This window comes from Acanthaster planci, linkage group LG14, assembly GCF_054643075.1.
Source record: "Acanthaster planci isolate LZ-2023a linkage group LG14, COTS_SCS, whole genome shotgun sequence".
Classification (NCBI taxonomy): Eukaryota; Metazoa; Echinodermata; class Asteroidea; order Valvatida; family Acanthasteridae; genus Acanthaster; species Acanthaster planci.
The window spans coordinates 6,119,772-6,143,747 of NC_141790.1; the positions used below are offsets into that span (position 1 = coordinate 6,119,772).

Genomic DNA, 23,976 nt, shown 5'->3' on the forward strand with positions numbered 1-23,976 from the left:
TGTGTAAGCCACTAACTCCATTGTTGTCAGGGTTGCTCGTGAAGCTAGATAGTCCAGGGCAGATGGTTCTTTTCAAACTGTTGAACTGTCCCACACCAAAAAACGAACGGAATGAAGGGGGATGAACACCAACCGTTGAATTGTTTCTAAACCGTCTGTATTTTGACCTTACGCCTTTAGGATACAAATGGCCACATCGAACATAGTACAATGTAACAGGGCTCACTATTCTTTTCTTATAATGAATACTTCAGCTTCTCTTTACATGTGGACAGACTTTCCTACGCAACCACCTCCCGTGGTGGACGAGCACCCAAGGCTCGTCCACAGTGACTAAGATTACAGTGACCGTGACAACGGATGTGTTGCTATCCAGATGGGGCCTCTCTCCTCCACTACATGCCTCCGGGGTCTGGGACACGGCCTCTCGAGACAAGCACATCAGCAGGTTAGAGCTCCAAGCGGTGTTCAATGCTCTTCACCACTTCTGACAAGACCAAGTAGGTCATTTCGTTCGAGTCCAGAGTGACAACGCCACGGCAGTGACATACATCAACCGCCATGGCGGCACTCCTCAACACTGCGCCCTTGCTTGGCAACTCTTCATTTAGAAGAACAATCAAGGGATCAACCTCCAAGCTGTCCACATAATGGGAACCAGCAACAGCATAGGAGACACACTGTCTCGGGGTGCCGTCTGACTAACAGGGTGGATTCTTCACCCGCACGTCAGCCAGTGGAGATTGAGCGTCCCCACTTCAACCTCATTGCTTCTACTGACATAACCCATCTCCCGAAGTTCTGCTCCAGGTTCGCTCTACCACAGGCATGAACGATAGGCGACAGGCCCCACAGTTCGAATGGGTTGGGCCTTCTGATGTATGCCTTTCCTTCAATATCCTGCATCTCCTGTCTAAGGTAGAATGAGAGCCTTGTTCACTTGGGCTTCAGCGATGAATCGACTGTCTCTGACAGCGCTGCCATTCACCATCTCCTTTGAGGAATGTTTGACAAGTGTCCCCTCGTCAAACGCCTTATCTTATCCTGGGACTTCGGAAGTGTCCTACGCATTCTTGCTGGTCCCCCATTCGAACTGCCGTCTGATGCATCTGACCTCCATCTCAGCATCAAACTGACGTTCATCCTTGCGGTTCTTACTTCGAGACAAGGTAGCGAGCTATATGTCCTATCGATTGCCAATGGTCACATCTGCTGGGAGCCATGGGGTTTGCCTTATCCCAACCATCGGGTTTCTGACAAAAAACCAGATGCCTACCTTCCAGCCTCCCAACATATTTGTTCCCAACAACTCTGGCAAAAGATGGTGTCCAGTACGGACTCTCAAGTGGTATCTTGCCAGGACCGAGCCTCACCAAGAATCTAATTTCCAGCTCTTCATTACCTTGGCGAAACGCTTTCATCTGGTGTTTAAGGATGCTATTGCCCGATAGACGGTCTTGGCCATTATCTTCGTTAGCCCAGACTGGCCAGCACAACATGGTGAGATGACCCAATCTCACATTGGGGCTGGTGGCATGCCGGGCCCCCTCTGCATAGTAGTCATACTTCAGAGGAGCTCCTCTTGCTGAAATCCATCTGGCAGGTTGCTGGAAATCTCCCTCCACCTTCACCAAGTGTTAGCTGAAAAAAATGTTCTGTAGAGCAAAACAGCTCATGGCAGAGCGACCTTGCACTCGGGCGGTCCAGCACTCTTCCGGGCCGGACAGTTAATACTTCATCATAGAAGTTTCTTTCTTCTGGTGAGTGTTCGCTTGAGCGACGCCCGTCTATGTTCTTTTAGTAACTACACTTCCATCGCCAATCCACCTCCGGAGTATGGTGCCACTCTGCATATGTAGGCTGGAAAGCGTAAGTATCACAAGGAGACCCAACCCACACTTGTGTGAGGGAGAATTTTGGCACATGCTGTACTTGTTCCCTAGTGACTCAATATCATTGTCGATACCTGGCTAATACACATAACTCTTAGCAATAGACTTCATACTTTAAAGTTCAATCATGAAAGACTCTGGTATTCAGGGACTCTGGTATTACCTGGTACCACTCTATGATCCCCCTCTATGCATCCCTGCTCACATGATAATTCATGACATCTATTATGGAAAGCTGGCTTCAATTCTCTGCTCAATGCATCATCAATCTTACACCAACTATTCAATGTCTGCTCATACACACTCTTAAGCAAAATGTCCTTTTGAGTCTCTGCTGCAATTTCTGTCACAGTCACTGAAAAGTCTTCATCAATGACTTGGAGTTTGTTGACTGGGTTCTCACTCTCCACATCAGAGTTCTCATGTCAACTGGCAACTGGAATAATGCATCTGCAACCACATTGCTCTTGGAGGTTCTGTACTCAACCTTGTAGTGGTACTGGGACAGCAGGATTGCCCAGCGTTGCAGTCTAGATGTCACCATAGAAGGTACTGCTGACTTGGGACCAAGTATTGCTAATACTGGCTTTTGATCAGTCACTAGTGTGAATGGTCTGCCCAGAAGAAACTGATGGAATTTCTTATTCCAAACACAATTGCTGAGTGCTTCCTTCTCAATCAATGCATAGTGGTGTTCACTTGGTGATAGGGTACAGGATGCAAAAGCCATGGGCTTTTCTTGTCTGTCATCCATGACATGGCAGATCACAGCACCCAGACCATAGCTTGAAGCATCACAAGCAGTTTCAGCTTTCATGTTGTGTCATAGTGAACGAGGACTGTGTTGCATGTCAACTTTTCTTTGCAGAGGTCATATGCAAACTTTTGTTCTTTCTCCTATTTCCATTTCACTTTTTTTTTCTGCAGCAGATAATGAAGTGTCTTCAACACTCTTGTAAAATCTGGAAGGAATTGGGCATAAAAGTGCACCATGCCAAGGATTGATCGAAGCTTTGACACATTGTTGGGAGGTGCATTTGCATTTGGCTTCGATTTTCCCCCACAGGATGAAGTCTATCTGCATTTACCTTGAGTTCAAGTTAACCACCTGACTGTGCAAAGTTACATTTGCTTTGTCGCAGCTTGATGTTCTGGCTGTCCATGCAGTCATGAGAGCATGATTTTTTCAATGCCAATTTACACAAAGGAATTTTGGTGGTTTTTGTGGAAAGGGACTGAGAAAAACATGCTGACTTATACGAAATGATGACTTATAAATGCCGACTTAGAAAATGAAATTTTCAATGGAAATGCATTACAGACGATCAGGACTTTTGTCAAAAGGCTGACTTAGACGATATAGCGAGTTAGGCAATGCCGGCTTCGTCGAAGGTTAGTGTATATTAAAAGCACTGGGAATCCAAGGGGAATTAATTTCATTGTGCACATAGGAGTTGGATAAGGTGACATTAGTCAGTGCGTTGCTGATTGTGAGACGCAGTACGATATTAGTTGTGCATTGCTAATAGCCTCTCCTCAAGACCACACAAAGTAATACAGGTTGTAATAAAAATTTCTCAATACAATTCATCCCTAATCACTTAATCAATATTTCTTTGTTGATTGTCCGAATAAATCACATTGTTGTTTGAGGTTACCATCAATCTAATTGTCAGATGTCCTTGTTGTGTGTTGTCTGATTGGCAGAAAGCATTACAGTCATCTTAACCAGTGGCATATTTCCACCAAAACGGATCTGCTCCATTAGCCTTTAGGTCGCTCCATGGTCACTCTGAGTGATCCCTGGACCAAGGTGGAACCTGAGTTGAGATCCCAACAGGTTTCAGACTTGACCCCTCAAACTTAGGTTAGGCTTGGGGAAACACCCACCACAATACAAACTGGCCAAAATTATTGGGTCAGACAACATTACATGTAGTAAGTAATAAAGAGGATTTTTCATTATCTTATGAGCTACACTGTTTGTAACTGAAATTACAAATTACTAATTGCGAGTCTGTGGGAACAGTTTGTGTTCATGCACAGCTAACCATAATTTTTTGGACGTGCATAAACACAGTATATGTTGGTGTAATTCCTTTGATTACTGTCATTTAAGTCTTTATTTTACAGAGAGACTAAAGAGTTGTTCAGTGTTTGCATTCTCCATCTATGATGTCTTGAGATTGTTCAAGTGGAGTGTTCCTGGTCTGTTGTACTTTCTAGACAACCTTATTGCCTTCTATGTGGTTGCATCATTTGAACCGGTAATTATATGTTCCATGCAACTGTCTACTTGATCAGTACATTATACATGCATGTGTACACAGCATAATTTGGTTTGCTTTGATATGGTCTGGCCATAGAGTAGACTTTTAACACTTGTTGTGTACATGTATGTCTTTCTGACATGCATGTTGAACACATCAGTGGTTATCAGTAAACGATATTTTGTATAATGAATAAATTTCATCAAATGTGCAGGTAAACCTGTACAGAAAAGTTTCATTGGCATCTTTAGGAGACCTTAAAATTCATAAAATGAGATCTTCTTGCTTGATGTTGACCTCTCTGTTCTCTGTTAATATAAAGAGCTCATCAGGTTAATTTGGGGTTGGGGAAAGTATTTTGAATCAAACTTGTGTAAAATAGATGTTTCAGTATAGATTTGACTAAAAAATCTGTTAAATTGATGTAGCAAATTTTTGTATGATACATGTATATCTTCTAGAGCACTTCACTTGTGTATACATACGGCTATATCTTCTTAAGCTATGGAACAATGACATGAACTAATAATGCTTTTATTTTCTTACATGTATTTCAGGCAATAGTTGTGTTGCTGAACAACTTTGTTATCATATCTACGGCTCTTCTGTTCAGACTTGTATTGAAGTAAGTATACTAGTATTGATCGTTGCCATCATCGTGATGCATCTTCACAAAAATTCAGTGGAATTTTTGGTGCATTAAGATGAGTTTTTATATATCAGCCGGCAAGATTCATACCTCACTCACAAATCCTGGAGATGTCTTAAAGACTGATGACATTGTTTTTGTAAGCAGGCTGTTATTTATCCCTCTCTGCAGGTATCTGTGAGTCAAGCACATACATGCACATGCATGTTCATGACTTAGCTTAGCTTGGAACTTTATACTTTAGCTTCACGTTAGACTCCATTCCAATTTTACAGTTTCTGCCAAAAGTGAAAGGGTCATTCTACTAAAAATTAACCGGATGTTGCCTGGTTAGCAACTTGGGTTGGAATGAAATCTTCCTCAAAAATGCACATGATACCATTATCTGAACACGTACAGCGAGTTTCCAACTTCAAGTCATTTTTTTGTTGAAAAATGCAGCCTGTCTTCCTTTTATCTTTTATCAGAGGCACTGGTGAGCTTTTTGTTTCTTTTTTGTTATTAGCTTTCTCTTTCTTTTGGTTATTTCTCTTCGTCCCTTTTTTCTCCCCTAAATATCATGGACTTTATAAACACCAAAAAGACCGGCACCAAAACCAAAATTAAACCAAGATTTGGTATCAACAAAAATTAGAACAGTGCGGACATCATTTTCATAATTGATTTCGTTATATAGGCCTTTTTCAGAATAAACTTGAGTTAGGCACTAAAATTTGTTGGGCTCATATTCAGTGTCCAAAAAACCTAAGATTATTCTTTTAAATTTGTCGTCCAAATCTTAGTGGGACAGCTTACAGATGTTTTGAAATTTAAGTGATATGGCACGAAATCACTCTTGGCCTTTGAGGACCTAATTGTGGTAATTATGGTACGATGTACAAGTCTGCAAATATCTGTTGGTACCAGATAACCTTTTATAACAGGGCATTCAAATTGTTCACTGCATAGTGTATTCAACAAATTGAGTTAAACCTTTCCAACTTCTTTAAAACTCAAGTTGATATGTAGGTCCCCTAGATGTATTAATTGCCAAACTGACTAGGTGATGAGTGAAATGTTAACTTGTAAGAACTCTCGTTCTGTAATATGTGTCTCTTGCTGCATGTGGTGCAACAGTATGCATTGTCCAGTCAGTGTACAACATACGTCTTGATCATGACCACGACAAATAATCATGCATGAAGTGTGAGCATTGCATGAATACAAGCTAATAATGTTGAAGCAGCGTTCCATACAGAACACACAGATATCTGCACATTAGTATGCCGAGCTCAAACCTGCCTGAAAATGTTGCCAAACTACTTACCATGCACTCAATTCCCATTGCATGTGTTCTTCAAAAAGAGCTCTGTATGTGATAAATTTGGTTGCGAGTTGCCATTTTTACAGGTATCGGTAACTCAGTCTATTTTTCAATATATTAGCTTCTGGGAGACATGGTAAACTGTGTACTTTGTAATGTATGCATTTTTGTTGCTCCTGTAATTGTTGTTAGCTTTATTTTTTTTTTTTTCGTAAGTTTGTTTTTCTTGTTCTTGTTGTGGTTGTGGTTGCTGATGTTTTTGTTTTTGTTGTTGCGTTGTCTTCTAGTAAATGTGTGTGCTGTTTGTAGTCAGGATACATGTAGGTGCTCACTTATATGAGACGGGGATTAATTACTACCCTGTGTTTTTTTTTTTTTAGGGTTGTTGGGGGGTTGTTTGTTTGTTGGGTTGTTTGTATGTTTGTTCGGTGGGTTTGTTTTTCTTGGTGATATAATATGTTGTGTTTGTTCATTTCCCGTTTTTCTGTTTGCTGTCCGTTTTGTTTTTTGGTCTTTTTATAGCACCAGGAGAGCAACTCGATAGTAATTAAGTTTGCTTTTTTTGCAATCCTGCAGGGGTGTTACATGTGTTTTGTGTTTGTGTGGATGTGGTGTTGTTGCTTGTGCTGTTGTTTCTAAGTTTGTCTGTATTTTTTTGTGTTTTTTGTTTTGTTTTGTTTTTTTGTTTTTGGGTTGTTTGTTTGTTTTTGGTGTAGATTCTTAACTAAATATGTATTTTTGAGCGTATATTTTGTATCTCTTAAATTTGTAAATTGTGTAAACTTTCTGTGTTTAATCCTGCAAAACAAATAAATGAAATGAAAAAAATGAAATGAAAACATCTGCAGTGGGCATACTGGGTGTTGCCATAAGTCTTGTTTCTTGAATGTTAAAATCTCCTTACAGTTTTGGATGCATTTGATAAAAGGTTCACGCATGTCAACCACTTACTGATGGTATTATTCCATAAAGAACCACTCCCAGCTATGATATTACTATCACCTCAAAGTAATTAGTCTTCTGCTTTCAATGTACCCCAAACAGTCACTAAATATGCAAATTCCTTTGCGTCTGATTCAATATGCTAAAACTTCTGATCAAATGTAGTGTGCCTTCTAGTCCCATGATGCGTCGTGGAATGGCCACCATGTTCGTCTTTCTTTTCCTTAGCCTGATTCTAAACGGACGTGCCTTTTTGACATCTTCGAGTTTATCAAGTTTTCCGTTTCACTACACAGCTTTGTGACATTCTGATCAAACCGTAACGTATTGTAATAAACATGCAGTCTATATTTCTGAGTTGCTGTGTATATTTTCTTGTTTTGGTGGTATATTTTCTCTTCTTGTGTGTGTGCATTTTATGGATCGTTGACTCTACGCTATTACTACCAAGCAATACATAGGGTCAGGGCGACCCTGGGATTGTTGGGGGTTCCACGAGGCAGTGCAGGCAATCTAATACCACGGTCCCCCTCTTTCCTTGGTATATTTATAGGGTCAGTAGGGTGACCCAGGGTTTGATGGGGTTCGCGAAGAAGTGCGAGTGTTCCAAATTCCGCGACCCCACATACCCCTATAGACCGACAGGAGTCGGCCTGCGGAGGATCAAGTGGCATCTTGCTAAACTTGTGATCCTGCGGCTAATCCCTGCTGGTGATACCATCTTTGGTTCAGTTCAGGGTTAGCCCATGCCACGCTTCAAGGGCCTGAACTGCAGTGCGTGCGATCTCCGTATGCTCAGTTCCCCAATGTAACACCGAAGCATCGCAGTCAATGATAGTGCAGAGTGGCGCTACACTTGGAGTTGAAATTTCCCCCGCTTGCTGGGTCTGGGCGCAACACTTCTGTGTCCCAGTTGCTAAGCATTCTGAATGGATGACGGGGGCCGACAACAAGCTGTCATGGGCAACACCCGACATCAGCATGGGTCACAAGTCTATGCGCCGGAGTGGCCCCATGCCGCCAACGCTAGCTACACCGGCCGCATCACGCCTGGTGCCATTGTCTTCAGACATCCTTTCAACTGGGGCACCCGGCCGTTACAAAGATGCTGACGCTCCACAGGACAGCCCAACACTTCTCCGGCGGCGACAGTCCCAGATCCAGACCCTTTGCCGGCGCAACATGATCCAGATCCACATCCGCATCCGGATCCACATTCGCATCTGGATCCGCATTGTCATCTGAAGCTGCATTCTTCGGCGATCCAATCTTCATATGAGGGTTTCGTCCCTTCGACTTCTCCAGGTTCCGGTGCAGACTACAGCTCACATCCTGCTCTCACCCCTGGCCACCCAGCAAGACATGATGACGTTCCTCCTTCCTCGGATCAACTCTGGATGGAGCGGGATACGTCCTCTGAACATGAGGATGTCTCCTCTGCAGCCAACCTTAAAACCCTCCAGAGGCACGGCTCTGTCTTCTTCAGAAGGATATGATGCAGATATTAGTTAGGTCTGCCTTCCAATCAATCTACGGCTGAGGCCTCTTTACATGCTTCCTTCAAGCGCCACTCTGCTAGGTTAGAGGCATCAATGCCAATTTTTCTCAAACTTCCACTTGACCACTTATGCGTCGAGATGTTTAAAGTTCTCGCCGATGCCAAACAATGGCATCCATACCCGCCCAGGGCCTCGACTTATTTCTAGTTTGCTATGGAGGACTTTACTAACTTCCTCTCTGTCCCTGAGATTCCAATTGAGGCTAAAGATTAACTTTCCTCTGACGCTCACAAGCATACAGGAAAGTCTCCATTTAAAGACAAGGACAAGTGTTTTGTCGAGTCTACTCTTGCTAAACTTGACAAAGCCTCACAACATGGCCTTCGCTGCACCGTGTTTACGGCACTCCTCTCTGAGTATTTGGCCAGAGCATGTGACGAAGATTCACGAGTTACTCTGGACCTGGCAGCTGTTGCACTTTGAGCACTCGATGAGAACGTCAACTCTATCTTCGAGCAGTTTGTTCGGATCTCCGTTCTAGCCACTTCTGCATGCAGATCCAATACTTTAGACACCATGAACATTCTCTATTAGGTAGTCAAGCCAAGACTTCAGGAACTTCCTCTTTAGGGCAAAGCCCTTTTTGCAGGGAAGTTCTCAAGTCGCATCAGGAGTCTGAGGTTAAGCGTAATGACACAACACAACACGTAAACTTACCTTCCGTGACCTCGCAAATCCCATCCTGATAATCTCAACCCTTCAGATCCCCACGTCGGGCAGTTATGGTTCCTTTCACCCCTTTCATCAACCTAGTTACCAGATGAATTGCGGTCGTCCATCCTCCTCTCGGCCTACCAAGCCACCCCAGAGGAGCTTCAAAGGAAGAACTACCGAGCCGTGCTACCTCCAACCTCCTGGGGGTAGGCATCGCTGACTATTCAGATTTGTCTTAGCCTGCCGATCTCAGACCCGTCGACGGGCGACTTCAACTCTTTGCAGGGTCTTGGGAGAAAGTCACATCAGACAGCTGGGTGTCAGTGACCATTCGTTATGGATACGCGCTCGAATTCACGAGCACCCCTCCATCTGTACCTATCCTCTGTATGACTTCAGTTCCTACCGACAAAAACAAAAGACAGGCACTGGAGTTGGAGGTATACTTTCTTCCTTCGGACACGTGCTATCGGCCCGGTTCCGAAATCTCAAGCAAACAAGGGCTTCATCTCTACGTTCTTCCTCAGTCCAAAGAAAGAACTCAACTGCTGGTGACCTATTACATCCATCTCAAACCTCTGAACCGCTTTATCTGCCCGAAGAAATTCCCCATGGAGACCTATTGGACGGTCACCCGATCTCTACCGGTGCCATGCTGGGCCTCTTCCATAGACTTGAAAGATGCCTACCTCCACATTCCGATCTACCCACAAAGCTACGAATACCTAAGCTTCCTATACAACGGGAACCTCTTTAAGGCTCTCCCCTTCGGCCTCTCTACTTCATCGAGGGTGTTCTCAAGGGTGGCAAAGATCGTTGTCGCTCACCATTGAAAGCGGGACGTCATGCCGTTCCAGTACCTGGACAACTGGCTAATTGTCAGCAGATCGTTCAATGAAGCAGAGGTTTCTACCCGCCTTACTTGCAACATTACAAATTGGCTGGGCTTTATCATCAACCACGAGAAGTCGAATCCCCGGACGTATCTAGGGGCATCCATTGACCTTCAACTAGGCATAAGCTCACCGATGACGGAACGCATCGACAACCTTCTCGACTGTCCTCTCTACCAAACAGTCTGCTCCGGCTCCCGCCTGGCTCCGTCTCCTGGGATTGATGGCCAGCATGGTGGATCTCATTCCCCTCTGCAGGCTTTACATGAGCCCACTACAACTTCATCTCTTAGTGCTCTGCAAGCCCAAATGGGGCTCAATCAATCTCCAGGTCCCCATATCAGACTCCATCCACCCCCATCTTGAGTGGTGGTTAGTAAAGGAGCACCTCTCCTTTGAAGTCATTGAGGCGCATTAGTTTATTGCCCCTCAGAGAACAGCAAGAGCTGAGCCGAAGAAGACTTAGCAGATTACAGCCGACTGGCAAAAGTTGGCCGAAATGTCATTCCTGCTGCTGCAGGCTCAAGGTGAATTGTATTGTTTTGACTATTAATTAACTGATGGGTATATTGAAACTTTATAATATTCCATATCTTGATTCTTTTGGAGTAGTGGGTGTTAAGAAAACAGGAAAACAAAGAACGTTTAACTTCCTTTAGCATGCAGTGCCAGCATTTGCATCGAGGTGTGATATTTTTCAAGTGTAACGCAGCATACAGCAAGGGCACTCCACAAATGGATCGGGCTTGTTGCGGATTTTTTTACCTGGACATTATTTTCAGATGAGTGCATTTATGTTCTGCCTGCCGGGTGGACCATCGTATGTAAGCATGGAAGATCAGCAGTTTTCGGACATGCCTTCGCTCGAAGGACATACCTTTTAACAAAAATAAGCCTTAACTTTTTTCAACTTCATTGAACTGAACACAGACAGAATAACTTGTATATACAGGTGTATACGTGTTATTCTATGGTAGCAAAAAGTTTATACATTCTATGCATTTGATAACCCAAACTTCAGTGGACAAAAATTTGACTTATCCGGATTTCAAGCCAACAAAAGTTCCTGAGTCTTGTTGACACGTACATGTAAATGAACAGGATGGAAACACTACTAGCCCTAACAGTGGCTATTGGAGACGTTATAAGTGGTTGTTTCCTTAAAAAACAAATTCTTCTAAAAATCATCAGTTTGCCGAGATTTCATGTTTTGATTATGTATGTAAAATTTTCTATTCCACTGATAAGTATAACAGAAACCACCAAAACTGTGTACATTTTGTGACATTTCTCTTGCACACCATGGCGCCATGCGTACAGTGCTTGTTTGATTGGCCAGTGCCGGGCACGGGGTGTTTCTGTTTGATCACATGATCATTTCTTTTCAATCGCTTGAGGACTGACCATTTTGCATTTCGAAACGTTTGAGTGTAAAAAAATTTAATACAAAAATATTTGTATATTTTCTTTGTCTTATCATTCCTTCACCTTTCCTTTTTTACCCTTTTAGAAAAATTTGAGATTTGGCGTTGCAAAATAGTGCATTCCTAGCACTGCGCCTGGAACGCATGTCCATTTTGTGTCTACACATGGGCTGTGACTGGCGACGCTCGAGTGTTTCATCTGCAATTGGGCAGGTGGCAGAACCCAGGCTTTAGCCACACCATGCACAAAGCTTCCTTTGGATTGGTCACATGGCCACTACAAAGAATCAATGATTGGATTGCAAATGTAGGGGTACATTTGGGCCGCAATCAGGCTTGCGTGAAAGGATCTTTAGGGCAGTGGTCAAGACAAGTCAATTATAGTGATACCGGCAGCAATCATGCTCGCTTCCAGCAGGCAAAAATGCAATATCCAGACTTTCAAGACTGGTACACCGATCACAAATGTAACACTGCTGAGTTAATCAAGGAGCGATGCAAGCAGATTTGGTGGGAGTTTAAGCAAAATGTACCACTTCAAGAAGTAAACCTCAGATAAGAACTTTTAGACAGCCCAGCCTTTTCATCTTAGTAAAGAGTCCATTTCATAATATTATGTAACTGTATTCTTGGTGAAAAATACGTTTGGTTGAAAGTAGAAGATGGAATTGGAAATAAAGCTGAAATGTTATATCCAGGAATGGCAAATTTACATCAGGGATTCAAAGGATTTTGAGATAATTTTTGTTTCATTGACCTCACACAGTGTTTTTCATTCAGAGGTTGTTAAAACCAAAAGAATATAGTTCACAAGTAAATATATCAAACAAGGGGAACGTGTATATAGGGCTAGCAAAGTATTGGCAACTGTGGTGGTTTAAGGGGACATTGTTTGCAAAACCGCATGGTAGGGGCTTTGATGTGCCGGTGAGGGAGGTTCCATTGTTACGCTCCTGGCCAACTCCCGGGCAGTGTACGGTTTCATTGTGTGATAAACCACGTGGGCTGTGGCTTTTTCGGAATGCCTGGGAAGGTTTCTGTTGTTTAGTGTTGAGTGCGAAAAACATAGCAGGGGTTTCCTCTGGGTTAGATTGTGCCAGTCAAACTACATACAATAGACTCCAGGATGGATGAGTGTTTGATCAACCACCAGACCAGTCTTCAAGTCCGGTAGTGGGTCCGGTATGAAAGGGGTTTTTGCTCCGACTAGCTTACTGGAAGGCCCTTCCCTTACCGGATCTAAATGGTCACCGTACCTTAGGCAAACGAGTCCTCATCCGCTCGGACAACTCCACAGTGGTGTCATACATTAATCGCCACACATTCTCCCCACCTATGCCTCCTGTCGAGACAGATATTCCTTTGGGCCCAGGATTATGGCATCGACCTCCAGGCGACTCACATTCCTGGTGTCGAAAACCCCATAGCAGATGCTCTCTCTCGGGGAAAGCTACGTCCCATGGAGTGGACTTTGCACACCAGTGTAGTTGAACAGATCTTTGCCGAAGTAGAAAAACCGAACATCGATCTTTTCGCCTTGGCAGAGAATGCCCAACTGCCAGTGTTCTGCACCAGATTTTTACCACCCGCAAGCCTGAGCAACCAATGCTCTTCAAATCAGTTGGGAAGGAATGTTGGCCTAGGCTTTCCCTCTAATATCCCTAATACCGGCAGTTCTTTCCAAGATCGAAAGGGAATACTGCCGTGTCCTTCTCATTGCTCCCCTTCTGGCTACGCCAGCCATGGTTCCCGCACCTGACCAGACTTCTCGTCCGGGTACCGGTGATCCTTCCCGACAGACCAGATCTAGTCAGGCGTGTTTCACCCTCATCAGACGTCACTACACCTGACCTGTTGGCTATTGCCAAACAGTCCTTCAGATCAGCAGGACTTTCTGATGAACCTGCCGAAATGACCTTGAAGAGTCAGCGCCAGTCTACACGCAGCATCTATGACTCCAGATTATGACATTTTACTTTGTGGTGTTCAGAGCAAGGTTTTTCTCCGACCAAAGTTTCTGTGACCTCTATACTCTGTGTCTGACAATACTGCTCTTAAACATCTACTCTGGGGGATGTTTCTTGAGCATCCTCCAACTAAAAGACTAATTCCTTCATGGGACTTGTCAGCTGTCCTCCAACTGCTTGCTGGTCCTCCCTTTGAGCCTCTCAGCGACGCATCATTGATTAACTTATCGGTGAAACTGGCATTCCTGCTTGCAGTTACTACTTCACGGGGCGGCAGTGAACTGAAGGCATTGTCCATCTCAGATGGCCACATCCAATGGGAGCCCTGTGGTGTTTGTCACATCCCAACGCTTGGGTTTCTCACCAAGAACCTGTCAGTTTCCGTCCACCCTCCTGACATTTTTTGTACCAGACATTACCAAACACACTGGGACTCCCTATGACAAACCATGGTGCCCAGTGCGGACTCTTAAATGGTACCTAGCCAAAACCAAAACACTCAGAGATACAACTTCGCAGCTTTTCTTTACCACAATAAAACCTCACCGAGCTGTGACCAGAGACACTATAGGCAGATGGGCAGTTTCAGCCATCAAGTTTGCCAACCCAGATTGGCCGTACTCTTTGGACAATAAAACACTACGCCTCATCAGGGCCCATCATATCTGAGCAGTTTCCACATCATGGGCCTACTTCAGGGGCGTACCAATTGAGGAAATATGCAAGGCAGCATGCTGGAAGACCCCATCTACTTTCACCACATGCTACCTCACCGATGTTCTACAAAAGGACCCCGCACATGGCAGAGCGGTCGTAACATCGGCCACATCGATGCAGAGGGGCTCCTCATCAAAGCGGCCCACCACTGGAATGACATAACAACTCCATTATTTTGTGAGTCTGCAATAAAGTTTAGACAATTTCATACTCTTCTGGCACTCTCATTATGTAGTGTGTCCTCGCCGCACCCCCCTCCAAGGGCTCAGTGCTACTCTGCATATTTAGCGACTGTTTTGGGTAGGTTGAAAGCAGAAGACTTCTCCCCCACTGAAATGTGGGTGAGGTCTGCTATTGAATACCTACCCCAGACAGTCGGCTCCCTCCCATCCTTCCCCACTTTTGGCTCGGACGGTTTTAATACCGGAAAAGGACAAACATGGCAACTATTCTGCTATGTGTCATGGGACTAGAGGGCGCACTACGGTTGATCAGAAGTTTTAGGGAATTAAATCAGACGCAAAGGAAGTTGCATATTTAGCGACTGTTTGGGGTAGGTATTCAAGAGCAGACCTCACCCACATTTCTGTGGGGAGGAATTTCTAAAGCAGTGGAATAGCCAAACTACTTTTATTCACAAAATTGAACTATATAAAGTGTTGCTTCTGTTGTATGTCCTGTTGCAGGAGAAAGCTGAGCCGAGTACAGTGGGCGTCTCTCATTATACTGTTTTTAACCATTGTGTCACTCTCCCAACATTCACATGAAGCAGCAAATTACAAACCTCATGGAATGACTAAGTTGAACAAGTCAAGTCAAACAAAACTGCCTTCATTGCACCAAGGAAGATGTATAGCTCATGTATCCCAGATTGATAAATGCAATAATTTGGAAACCTGCACCACCAAACTGAATAAATGGCGTCTTTTACAGCACCTGGAGAGCATCTCAGTAATTGGAAAATATCAAGGCTATGTGTGGGTGATTCTTCAGTGCTTTATTTCATCACTGGCAAATATATATAATGAAAAAATATTCAAGGAAGGCAAAGGATTTGAGGATAGTATATATGTTCAAAACTCTAAACTCTATTTCTTTGGTGTCCTTGTTAATTTCATGTCTATATTATGTTTTAATAAGTTTTGGGAACATACAGTCAAATGTGGGTTATTTCATGGTTTCAACATATTTTCATACCTTTTGATATTAGACAGTGCACTCATGGGTCTCACTATTTCCTTGATTTTAAAGTTCAGAGATAATATGTTCCATGTTTTGTCTGCTCAATTAGTGACCGTATTGGTAATAACAGTCTCTATTTTGTTTATGGGATTCCAACCTCCAATTGATTTTTTCCTTCAGGCACCAACAGTTCTCCTGTCTATTTATGTATTCAATATAAGTAAGGGGCAGTCAGAATCACCAAATCATCGTAACAGAACCCAGAGTACATCTGAACCTGTTAATGTATGCTAATCCTTAACATTCAAGATATCTGTAAGAATGTTCTAAATACTTAAACTGTTCTGGCATGAGAAGGGGGTAGGCTGATATTGCTGGTATGGGGAGGGGGCTTGACACCAAGTTACACAAGGGGATGTTACATGTACTTGCCGTAACCCTATCACCAAACAGTTCATTTCAAGTCATTGTATTGCTTCCACTGTGTTTTCAGTGCATTATGACAGTTCGCAAGTTTGAAATCGATTATCCTTTTACTGTATAGTTTGAAAGTAATCTCAAAGTCTGCACCACCACAAAGCTGATAAAATGACCCATTCCTTTCCCCCCTGCATCCTTCCACATCTCTTAAGACTGGATGCTTTTGATACTCCACTCTTCCTCCAATATAATAGGAACAAATGCACAATTTAGGCTCATACTCAAGGAACTGATTTGAAGTTAGTTTTGCCTATAATACATATACTGAGATGTATGTTTAGTTGTTTTGTGGATTTTTTTTGCTTGGAACTGAGGGAGACAATCTAGTACCCAAAATTGCCTCTTGCCATTTGGTTTTCTCAAAACAGTGAAAAAAGAAACTCCCCCTCTCTCTTTTTTGGTTTTGTTTGTGAATTAAGAAATGTGACCTCTTATTTTTTGATAAAAATTGAGATTTTGTTTTCAGTGAGAGGTGTACGGGTGTTAATTTTGTTGTACTCTTGTAACATGTTCTTTTGTAGCAACATGTATTTGTACTCTGCTGTTTTAGCACGTTGAGCTTAATTGGAAAGGTGTTTTGTGTCAGGTGGGGTTCACTGAAATAATATGTACACTAAGTTTTAACATTGTTGTGTTTGATAGTTAAAAAAATAAAACAATTATGGATCACTCATACTTCTATATAAGGGGTGAAATTGATAACGAAACATTTACTGATACATGTTAGAAGTGGAATTATGAGCCATGATCTATCAGCCTATTATGTTATATACATTGGTATAAAAGTTGTCACAAAACACTTAAGGGCACATTGCAAGTGAGATGATTTGGGTGAGAACCAGTGTGGATATTACTTTCAGCAATGTTAAAATTTTAATGCAACTGATGTATTTTGATTTTAGTTTCTGGCTTCCTTGTACATGTATAAATTCTTTCAACATATTAATGTTTGTGCAAAAAGTTGTGTAAGTAGAACATTTTGTTATTTACTTCTATTGTTTCTTAACCCACTAGTCCCAACATGTGTACCACCAAACAACTCTGTGGAAAGGGAGTGGATACATTTTAATAACGGAATAAACATGTGCTTGGCTGGTCTTAAATGTGCATTTAAGACCAGCTAAGGAGACCGGCAACAACTAATGCCCAAGTCGCAACATTTCAGTCTCCTGAGCCGGTCTTAAACTAATGCCAAAGCACATATTTATTCCTATTCATAAATACCATTTTTTTAGTCAGAGAGTCAAAGAATTCAATATATGACAGATTTTCAAAGATTTGGCTGTAGAATGTTACTTTCATTTTCCCGAACACTCCCGTCCATTTATTTTAGAGTTGTCCAAAAGAATCTCCTCATATGGACTTGGCGAACTGCGTGCACACAGACTCTTGACCAATTTGAATCAATTAAAGTGTCTCGTATCCTGGCACCAGCAATTGATTAGCAGCGGGCATTCTCACTTCTCAGCGGGTGTTATCAAATGTAAATACGCTGTCAAGTTGCACTTTGTTGAATAGGGAGACTTTCGAGGTTCATGTACATATGAATACACTCCTTAATGAATGAAAAGTTTATGACTCTTTGCCCAGCAACCAATAAATGTATTTGGTAATGGTCTTAATCACTTAATCAATCCCAGTCCTCCCTCTGTCCTGTGACCAAAAGAAAATGACAGCATTATTATGTACAAGTGGTCAAGGACAGTCTTAAGACCCTTCTAGAAATGATTATGTTTATGTTTGACAAAACAGTGGGTGGAAGTTGTGTCTGATAAAGTTCTTCATAGTGCATGTTTATGTAATGTGGGCCTATGTGTTAGTGTGAAAAAATTTTCTGTAAAGGGTCCATTGATGTGAATTTATTGAAGTCCTTTTTGTCCCATTTAACTTCATTTTGATATTTTTAAAGGCAGTGTGGTGCCTTTATGGTAATGCAACTTTGAGCCAAAATCTAAAGTCTCCTGTGTTCACATACCCCTGTCCAGCCTACATATGCAAATTTACCATGTGCCTGATTATGCATGCTGCCCCTTGACCCTCCACACTGCAGTCCCGCCGCCATGTTCGTCCTTGTTTTCTCAGCGCCTATTGTTTACGGACATGTCTTTTATGACATTTTTGGATTCTCCAGTTCTGTATCTTTCGCATTTTGAATTGACTTGATTCCTGTTTCGAAATAAAGAGTGATTTCTTATCTCTTGGTAAGAGTGTTTATTCTCATATTTCGTTCTTTGCATGCTGTGTTTCTCTTGTGGTTCATTTCTGCCTGTTTTTTCTGTGCATCATACATATATAGGTTGGGATGTGACCTACCGTGATGTGGGTATGGCTGTTGAACAGGGTTTGAGGGCCCTTCGTTCATTATGTGGTGCGTGCGTTCGAATGATAACGGCCCAACGCAGTACGGGTCTGGCCGTGGAGTGGGGCTTGGTGGGCGGCCTCGCTCCTTTTGTGGTGCGGTTTTGCTTAATCCACTTAGCGGCCTCGACGAGGAGAGACCCTGAATAGGTTGGGGTTGAGTGGAGGTACCACAACACGCCCCGGACCTCTATCAAAAAGATCAGGCTGAAGGGGAGGTACCCCAACATGCCTAGATCGCTTACAACCTCAATAGATCAGGTTTAGTGGAGGTACCACAACATGCCTAGATCTCTGATGACCACTACCAGGATTGATTGGGCTGAGAGAGCGGTACTGTAACAATGCCATTGATCACTGACAAGTACCACCCACCGGGCCAAGCGTGCTGGTCTAGTACCCATGGTCATGGATGCCCACTCTACACCTATAGATCGGGTTGAGCGGATATACCGTAACAATGCCCTTGATCATGATTGTCTGAGAGTAATGAGCAGTTCTTTTCTCTATGCCGCAGGTCCTGGGCATCACTATCAACTGCAACCCCGGACGATCCTACTGACCAATGGCTCAGCGGGGCCCGTGGGGCGATGGCCTGCCAGCTGCCCAGGGCCCTTCACCGGCTCCTGCTTGCCAGGCGACACCCGCTTGGAAGTCGGGCCAGCCAACTCCAAGTGGGCAACAGGCTCCACAGCAGGATCGCCACGCTCCACCGCTTCTGTCATGGGCGAGTCAACAACTCACCAACCACCTTTCGGGCTACAGAATTTCATCACCACCGTAGTTCTAGAGCCCCAATCATCACTGTGGCTTCTGGGTACTGGTTAGGGCTATCTGTTCAGAGCAAGATCCGAGTGCCATCCGACCAACAGGGTGAATTCTTCACCCGAACGTGGTCTACCATATTTTTACGAAGATCGAGTGTCCCCACCAACAAAACCTATCTTCCTAAGTTCTGCTCCAGGTTCCCTCACCCACGACAATGGGCGACTGGCGGCCTACAGTTCGACTGGTCGGGCCTTCTGGCGTATGCCTTCCTTCAATATCCCACCCATCTTGTCCAAGACAGAGTTGGTGCCATATCAGGTCCTCCTCATTGCCCCGTTCTGGCCTTGCCAACCATGGTTTCCAAGACTAACTAGACTCTTGGTAGAATGGCCACTGGTCCTTCTGCCCAGGGAAGACATTCTTCATCAACTCAAGCCAGGGGTCCTCTATCCAGCACCGGGGGATCTTCATTTCATGTACTTGACGTCATCCAACGATCCTTCAGAGCATCAGGCCTTTGTGCGGATGTTGCGTCCACTCGCAAAGTTTGCAATAGCCGACTAGAACATTTTACCAGATTGTGGGACAACCACGATGCTTCTCTAACAGAAGCTCCTGTGAGTTCTGTCACAGACTTTTTCATGTACATGAATCTGTTCCCCTTGGCCCTCCAGATTGCCACCATTTGCCATTTCTGGCCGGCCTTGGCAGCTCTTTATTCGGGGTTCAGTGATGGACCAATGGTTTCTGATAACGCTGCCATCTACCATCTCCTCCAGGGAATGTTTGCTGAGCATCCTCACATCAAATGCCTCATTCTGTCTTGGGACCTTGGGAGCATCTTGCGCATTCTCGCCGGTCCCCCCCCTTTTGGGCCACTTTCTGATGCATCTGATCTCCACCTCAGCATCAAACTGGCATTCTTCCTTGTGGTCATTACCTCCAGATGCAGCAGCGAACTACATGCTTTGTCAACTGCTGAAGGTCACATCTGCTGGGAACTGCACGGGGTTCACCTTATCCCAGCCATCGAGTTCCTGACAAAAGAACCAGACGCCTGCCTTCAGGCCTCCTGGCATATTTGTCCCCGACATAGCCTCGCTTTGGGGAGATAACTCTGACAAGAAATGGTGTCTGGTTCGTACTCTCAAGTGGTATCTCGCCAGGACCAAGCATTGCTGGGAGCCTGGTTTCAGACTTTTCATCACAACCACAAAGCCCTTTCATCTAGTGGCAAAGGACACTATTGCCCGATGGACAGTCTTGGCAATCATCTTCGCGAACCAGGAATGGTCGACTTGGCATGACGGGACGACCCATTCTCACGTCAGAGCCCATGATGTTCGGGCCGCTTCCTTGTCCTGGTCATACTTCAGAGGCATCTCCCTGGTGGATATATGCCAGACGGCTTGCTGGAGATCCCCCTCCACCTTCACCGAGTGTTATCTGAAGGATGTCCTGCGGAGCGAGACGGCTCACGGCGCAGCAACTTCGCGCTCGTTGGTTGGGACAGCATCCAGCATCGTCCTTCACCGAACAATGAATTCTTCATCGTAGATACCTCTTTCTCTGGTGAGTGTTCGCTTGGGCAACGCCTGCCTATGTTCTCTAGTAACTACTCTCCCGTTGCTGACCCTCCTCCAGGGTACGGTACCATGTAGGCTGGACAGGGGTATGTGAACGCAGGAGACTCCTCCCCCACATTAGTGTGGGTCGGGTCTCCTAGTGATACTTACCCCTGTCCAGCCACTCCCGCCCGTCCTTCCCCACTTTGGCTTCAGGAATTTCTCCGCCTTGAAAAGGACGTACATGGCAGCGAAACCGCAGTGCATTGTGGAGGGTCAAGGGGCAGCATACATAATCAAGTCTTTTCAGCGAATTGTACTAGACACACGGGAAATTTGCATGTGTAGCCTGGACAGGGGTAAGTATCACTAGGAGACCCGACCCACACTTATGTGAGGTGGATTTTCTATTGTGATTTGTTGCTTCAGTATATGACAGTTCAAATTCCAATAAGCAAATGATCTCACAAATAATTTCAATAGGTCCCAATCAAATTTGGGTTCACATCTAGAACAGTACCCTCCCCATAAAAACAGTGCCTACTTGAATAAGCCTTCTGTGAGTTAAATTTGAATAAAATCTGGTACACCAAGTTCTTTAAATTCACTTGAACACAATTGGAATTCTTCATACTACTGATTAACACTGTTGCTTATATCTTGTGATTCAGGGTAAGCTTTTGCTTAGTTACATATGAGATGTCTTGAAACAATACACTGTTCTGAATGGATAAGAAGGGCACAAAGGAACCATTCCAAGGTATAGCAACAGTGTCTTTAGTCTGGGGAGTTCAAATTATGTTTATGCACAATTACATAACTCAGTGTACGGACTTTATTCAAATTTAACTTGCAAATGGCTTATAAACACCTAGAATCAGCCTCCAGTACCTCACTTGTAAGGAAAAGCATGAGCTCTTCAAATGTTGAAAGTAAACTTTGCAATATTATGAGCAAAAAAGAGATATTGTTTGGTTTTAGAAAATAGCTTGGCACCCCTGGAAATCAGTGTTTCACCAAGAGGTTACCCCAGGATAAATAAATAATAAATATTAGTTTTCACTGAACATTTTCATATAAATTGCATGTTGTAGAGCTCTTAAACTCATGTCACTGTTGACACCTACAAATCATAAGCTTGCATGATCGTGCTGAGCAATAAAGCAACAAAAAGTTTCTTGTCCCAAAATAGATTCCTTCTGATAGCCTCAGGAAAAGTCGCTGAAGCATTTGGACACCTGCTGATCCTGATTCTGATTTTCCGGATATTAGAGGGACAGTTAATCATTTCCAGTTATCCAAGAAGTAACTAATAAAAGCTTACATGTACTTAGTTCAAGGATGGTTATGGGACTAAGCTCCTTGTAAAATTATTCTTTCAGGCAAGTTGTCATTTTGAAGAAAACAATACCACAAGGTCATATCCAACGATGCATCGAAAGATGCATTTTGGAAAAATTGCCATAGAAGCACATGCTTGGGTTGTTAGTAGCGTGACATCACTTAGCTGCATTCGGTTGAATGTGAGAACGTCCCTTTATTCAAAACAGACTGGGCAACTTGATCTGAAATTCTGAAATTGAAATCCTGGAATGTTTTTCTCAGAATATTCAGTAATCACTAAGCTGATTTGTCCTTGAGCATCCTTGTTTAGATTTTGAGTAATTTTGTCGTCGCTAAGGAACACAATGCACAAATAAAAATGACGGACTGTACTTTTAAACTTACTTGAAGATAAAGCTTTAAAGAGGCCTTTTACTCTTCAAATTGACCTAAAACAGGTGTTGTTTCCAGTTCTTTGGTCGGGGAAGGATATATTTTTTAAACTTTATTTTGCTGTACATTTTTTTTTCACTTATAAGAGTCTTATCCTCAACAAATGACCCATTCAGATTACCCCTCACTTTGTACATGACCTTCAAAGTTGGGTTTTGTTACTTTAATTTTCATTTCTCCTGTGTAAAAAAGTACCAGACATATATGTATATATGTATATGTCTGGTACTTTTATATGTATATGTCATATATGTATATGTCTGGTACTTTTATATGTACATGTATATGCATATGTCATATATGTTATATGTCTGGTACTTTTATATGTATATGTCATATATGTATATGTCTGGTACTTTTTTACACAGGAGAAATGAAAATTAAAATAACAAAACCCAACTTGCAGCAAAGAATACATCAGGTTTAAGCCATTAACACCTGCACACATCCTAAAAAGGGAAACTGGGATTTGCAGTGAATCGATCAGTAAACCAATTAACATTTTTCAAAAGATTACATTGTTTTAAAGCACACTATGACCTCTTCTTGCCTGGTACTTTTTCACACAGGAAAATTTAAAATGACAAAACCCTACTTTGATTACTAGGCCTGTAAATTATTCCTGAACCCTAGCTGTGCGCTATTCATTGTTAGTCACACTTGAGGCCCTTTGTACAAATCAGTGATGTTGACTGAAATTACTGATTAGGATTTGGGTTGCCTTTTTTACTTGAGACTTGACGTGGAAAATGACTTGAGTTTGGAAAAATAATTTTCAACTTGAACAATTTAATTTGTCACATGTAAAATATGCATATGCAAACTTCATTCATATGCAAACTTCATGCATATGCAAACTTCATTCATATGCAAACTTCATGCATATGCAAACTTCATTCTCTTTGACCAGTATTAAACTTTGTCTGCATCTGTTATCTATGCTTGGTAATCTGGTGACTGCAAATAAGAAGGAAAAAGTGAAGTACTCTATTCAAAACTGGTTTGAAAAACATCACAGATATTTAATGAAGGTAACTTGCTAATTATGACTGCGTATAATTAAACACGACTTGGAAGTTGTGACTTAATTGTTGGGAACTCATGTTTCATTTCGGTAGCACTGACCTATGGCTCGACTTTGAAAAAAAAACTTGACAGCAAAAACTGCTTTATATTGATAAGAAAAAAAAGTTAATCCTATATAAAAGACTTTTGGGGTGACCATCTCGGGGAAAGGGAGCATCTAGTCCCTTTAAATCTTATAATGGCATTTATTATTTATTAAGGCATTTGTTATATCATAGGGACATTTGACAGGTTAGCCATTCGTATTGGTCAAGAGCTGTTGGTTTGTTGCTGATCTTCAACAACTGAAGAGGCTGGCTGGATGGCTGATCTTTCTCTAGTTTAGAGAAATTTAGACTCCTATTAACCACTTCGTGCCGGGGCATTTTTCAACGTTGATGATTCTGGGCCGGCATGACTATCATTTTTTCCGTTTTCAAAATCCTTCAAAAATTCATCATTCCGTTTAATGGTCGTTTATAGCCGCACGAAGTAATCTTTAGGCACTACTC

General features: G+C 42.9%; 1 protein-coding gene across 3 annotated transcripts in view; it reads left to right on the plus strand.

The window, feature by feature from the left end:
- The window catches only part of LOC110975732 (UDP-sugar transporter protein SLC35A5-like), a 71,267-nt gene extending 47,780 nt beyond the window's left edge, over positions 1–23,487 (plus strand). For 2 of the 3 annotated variants that reach the window (XM_022228476.2, XM_022228478.2), the window contains 3 exons: positions 4,026–4,159; positions 4,720–4,787; positions 14,957–23,487. In XM_022228476.2, coding sequence (XP_022084168.2) covers positions 4,026–4,159; positions 4,720–4,787; positions 14,957–15,746 — 992 coding nt within the window. In that variant the 3' untranslated portion in view covers positions 15,747–23,487. Of the gene's footprint in view, positions 1–4,025; positions 4,160–4,719; positions 4,788–14,956 lie in introns of those variants that run through there. The other variant, XR_015427665.1, reaches the window with a different exon arrangement.
- Positions 23,488–23,976: the final 489 nt, after the last annotated feature.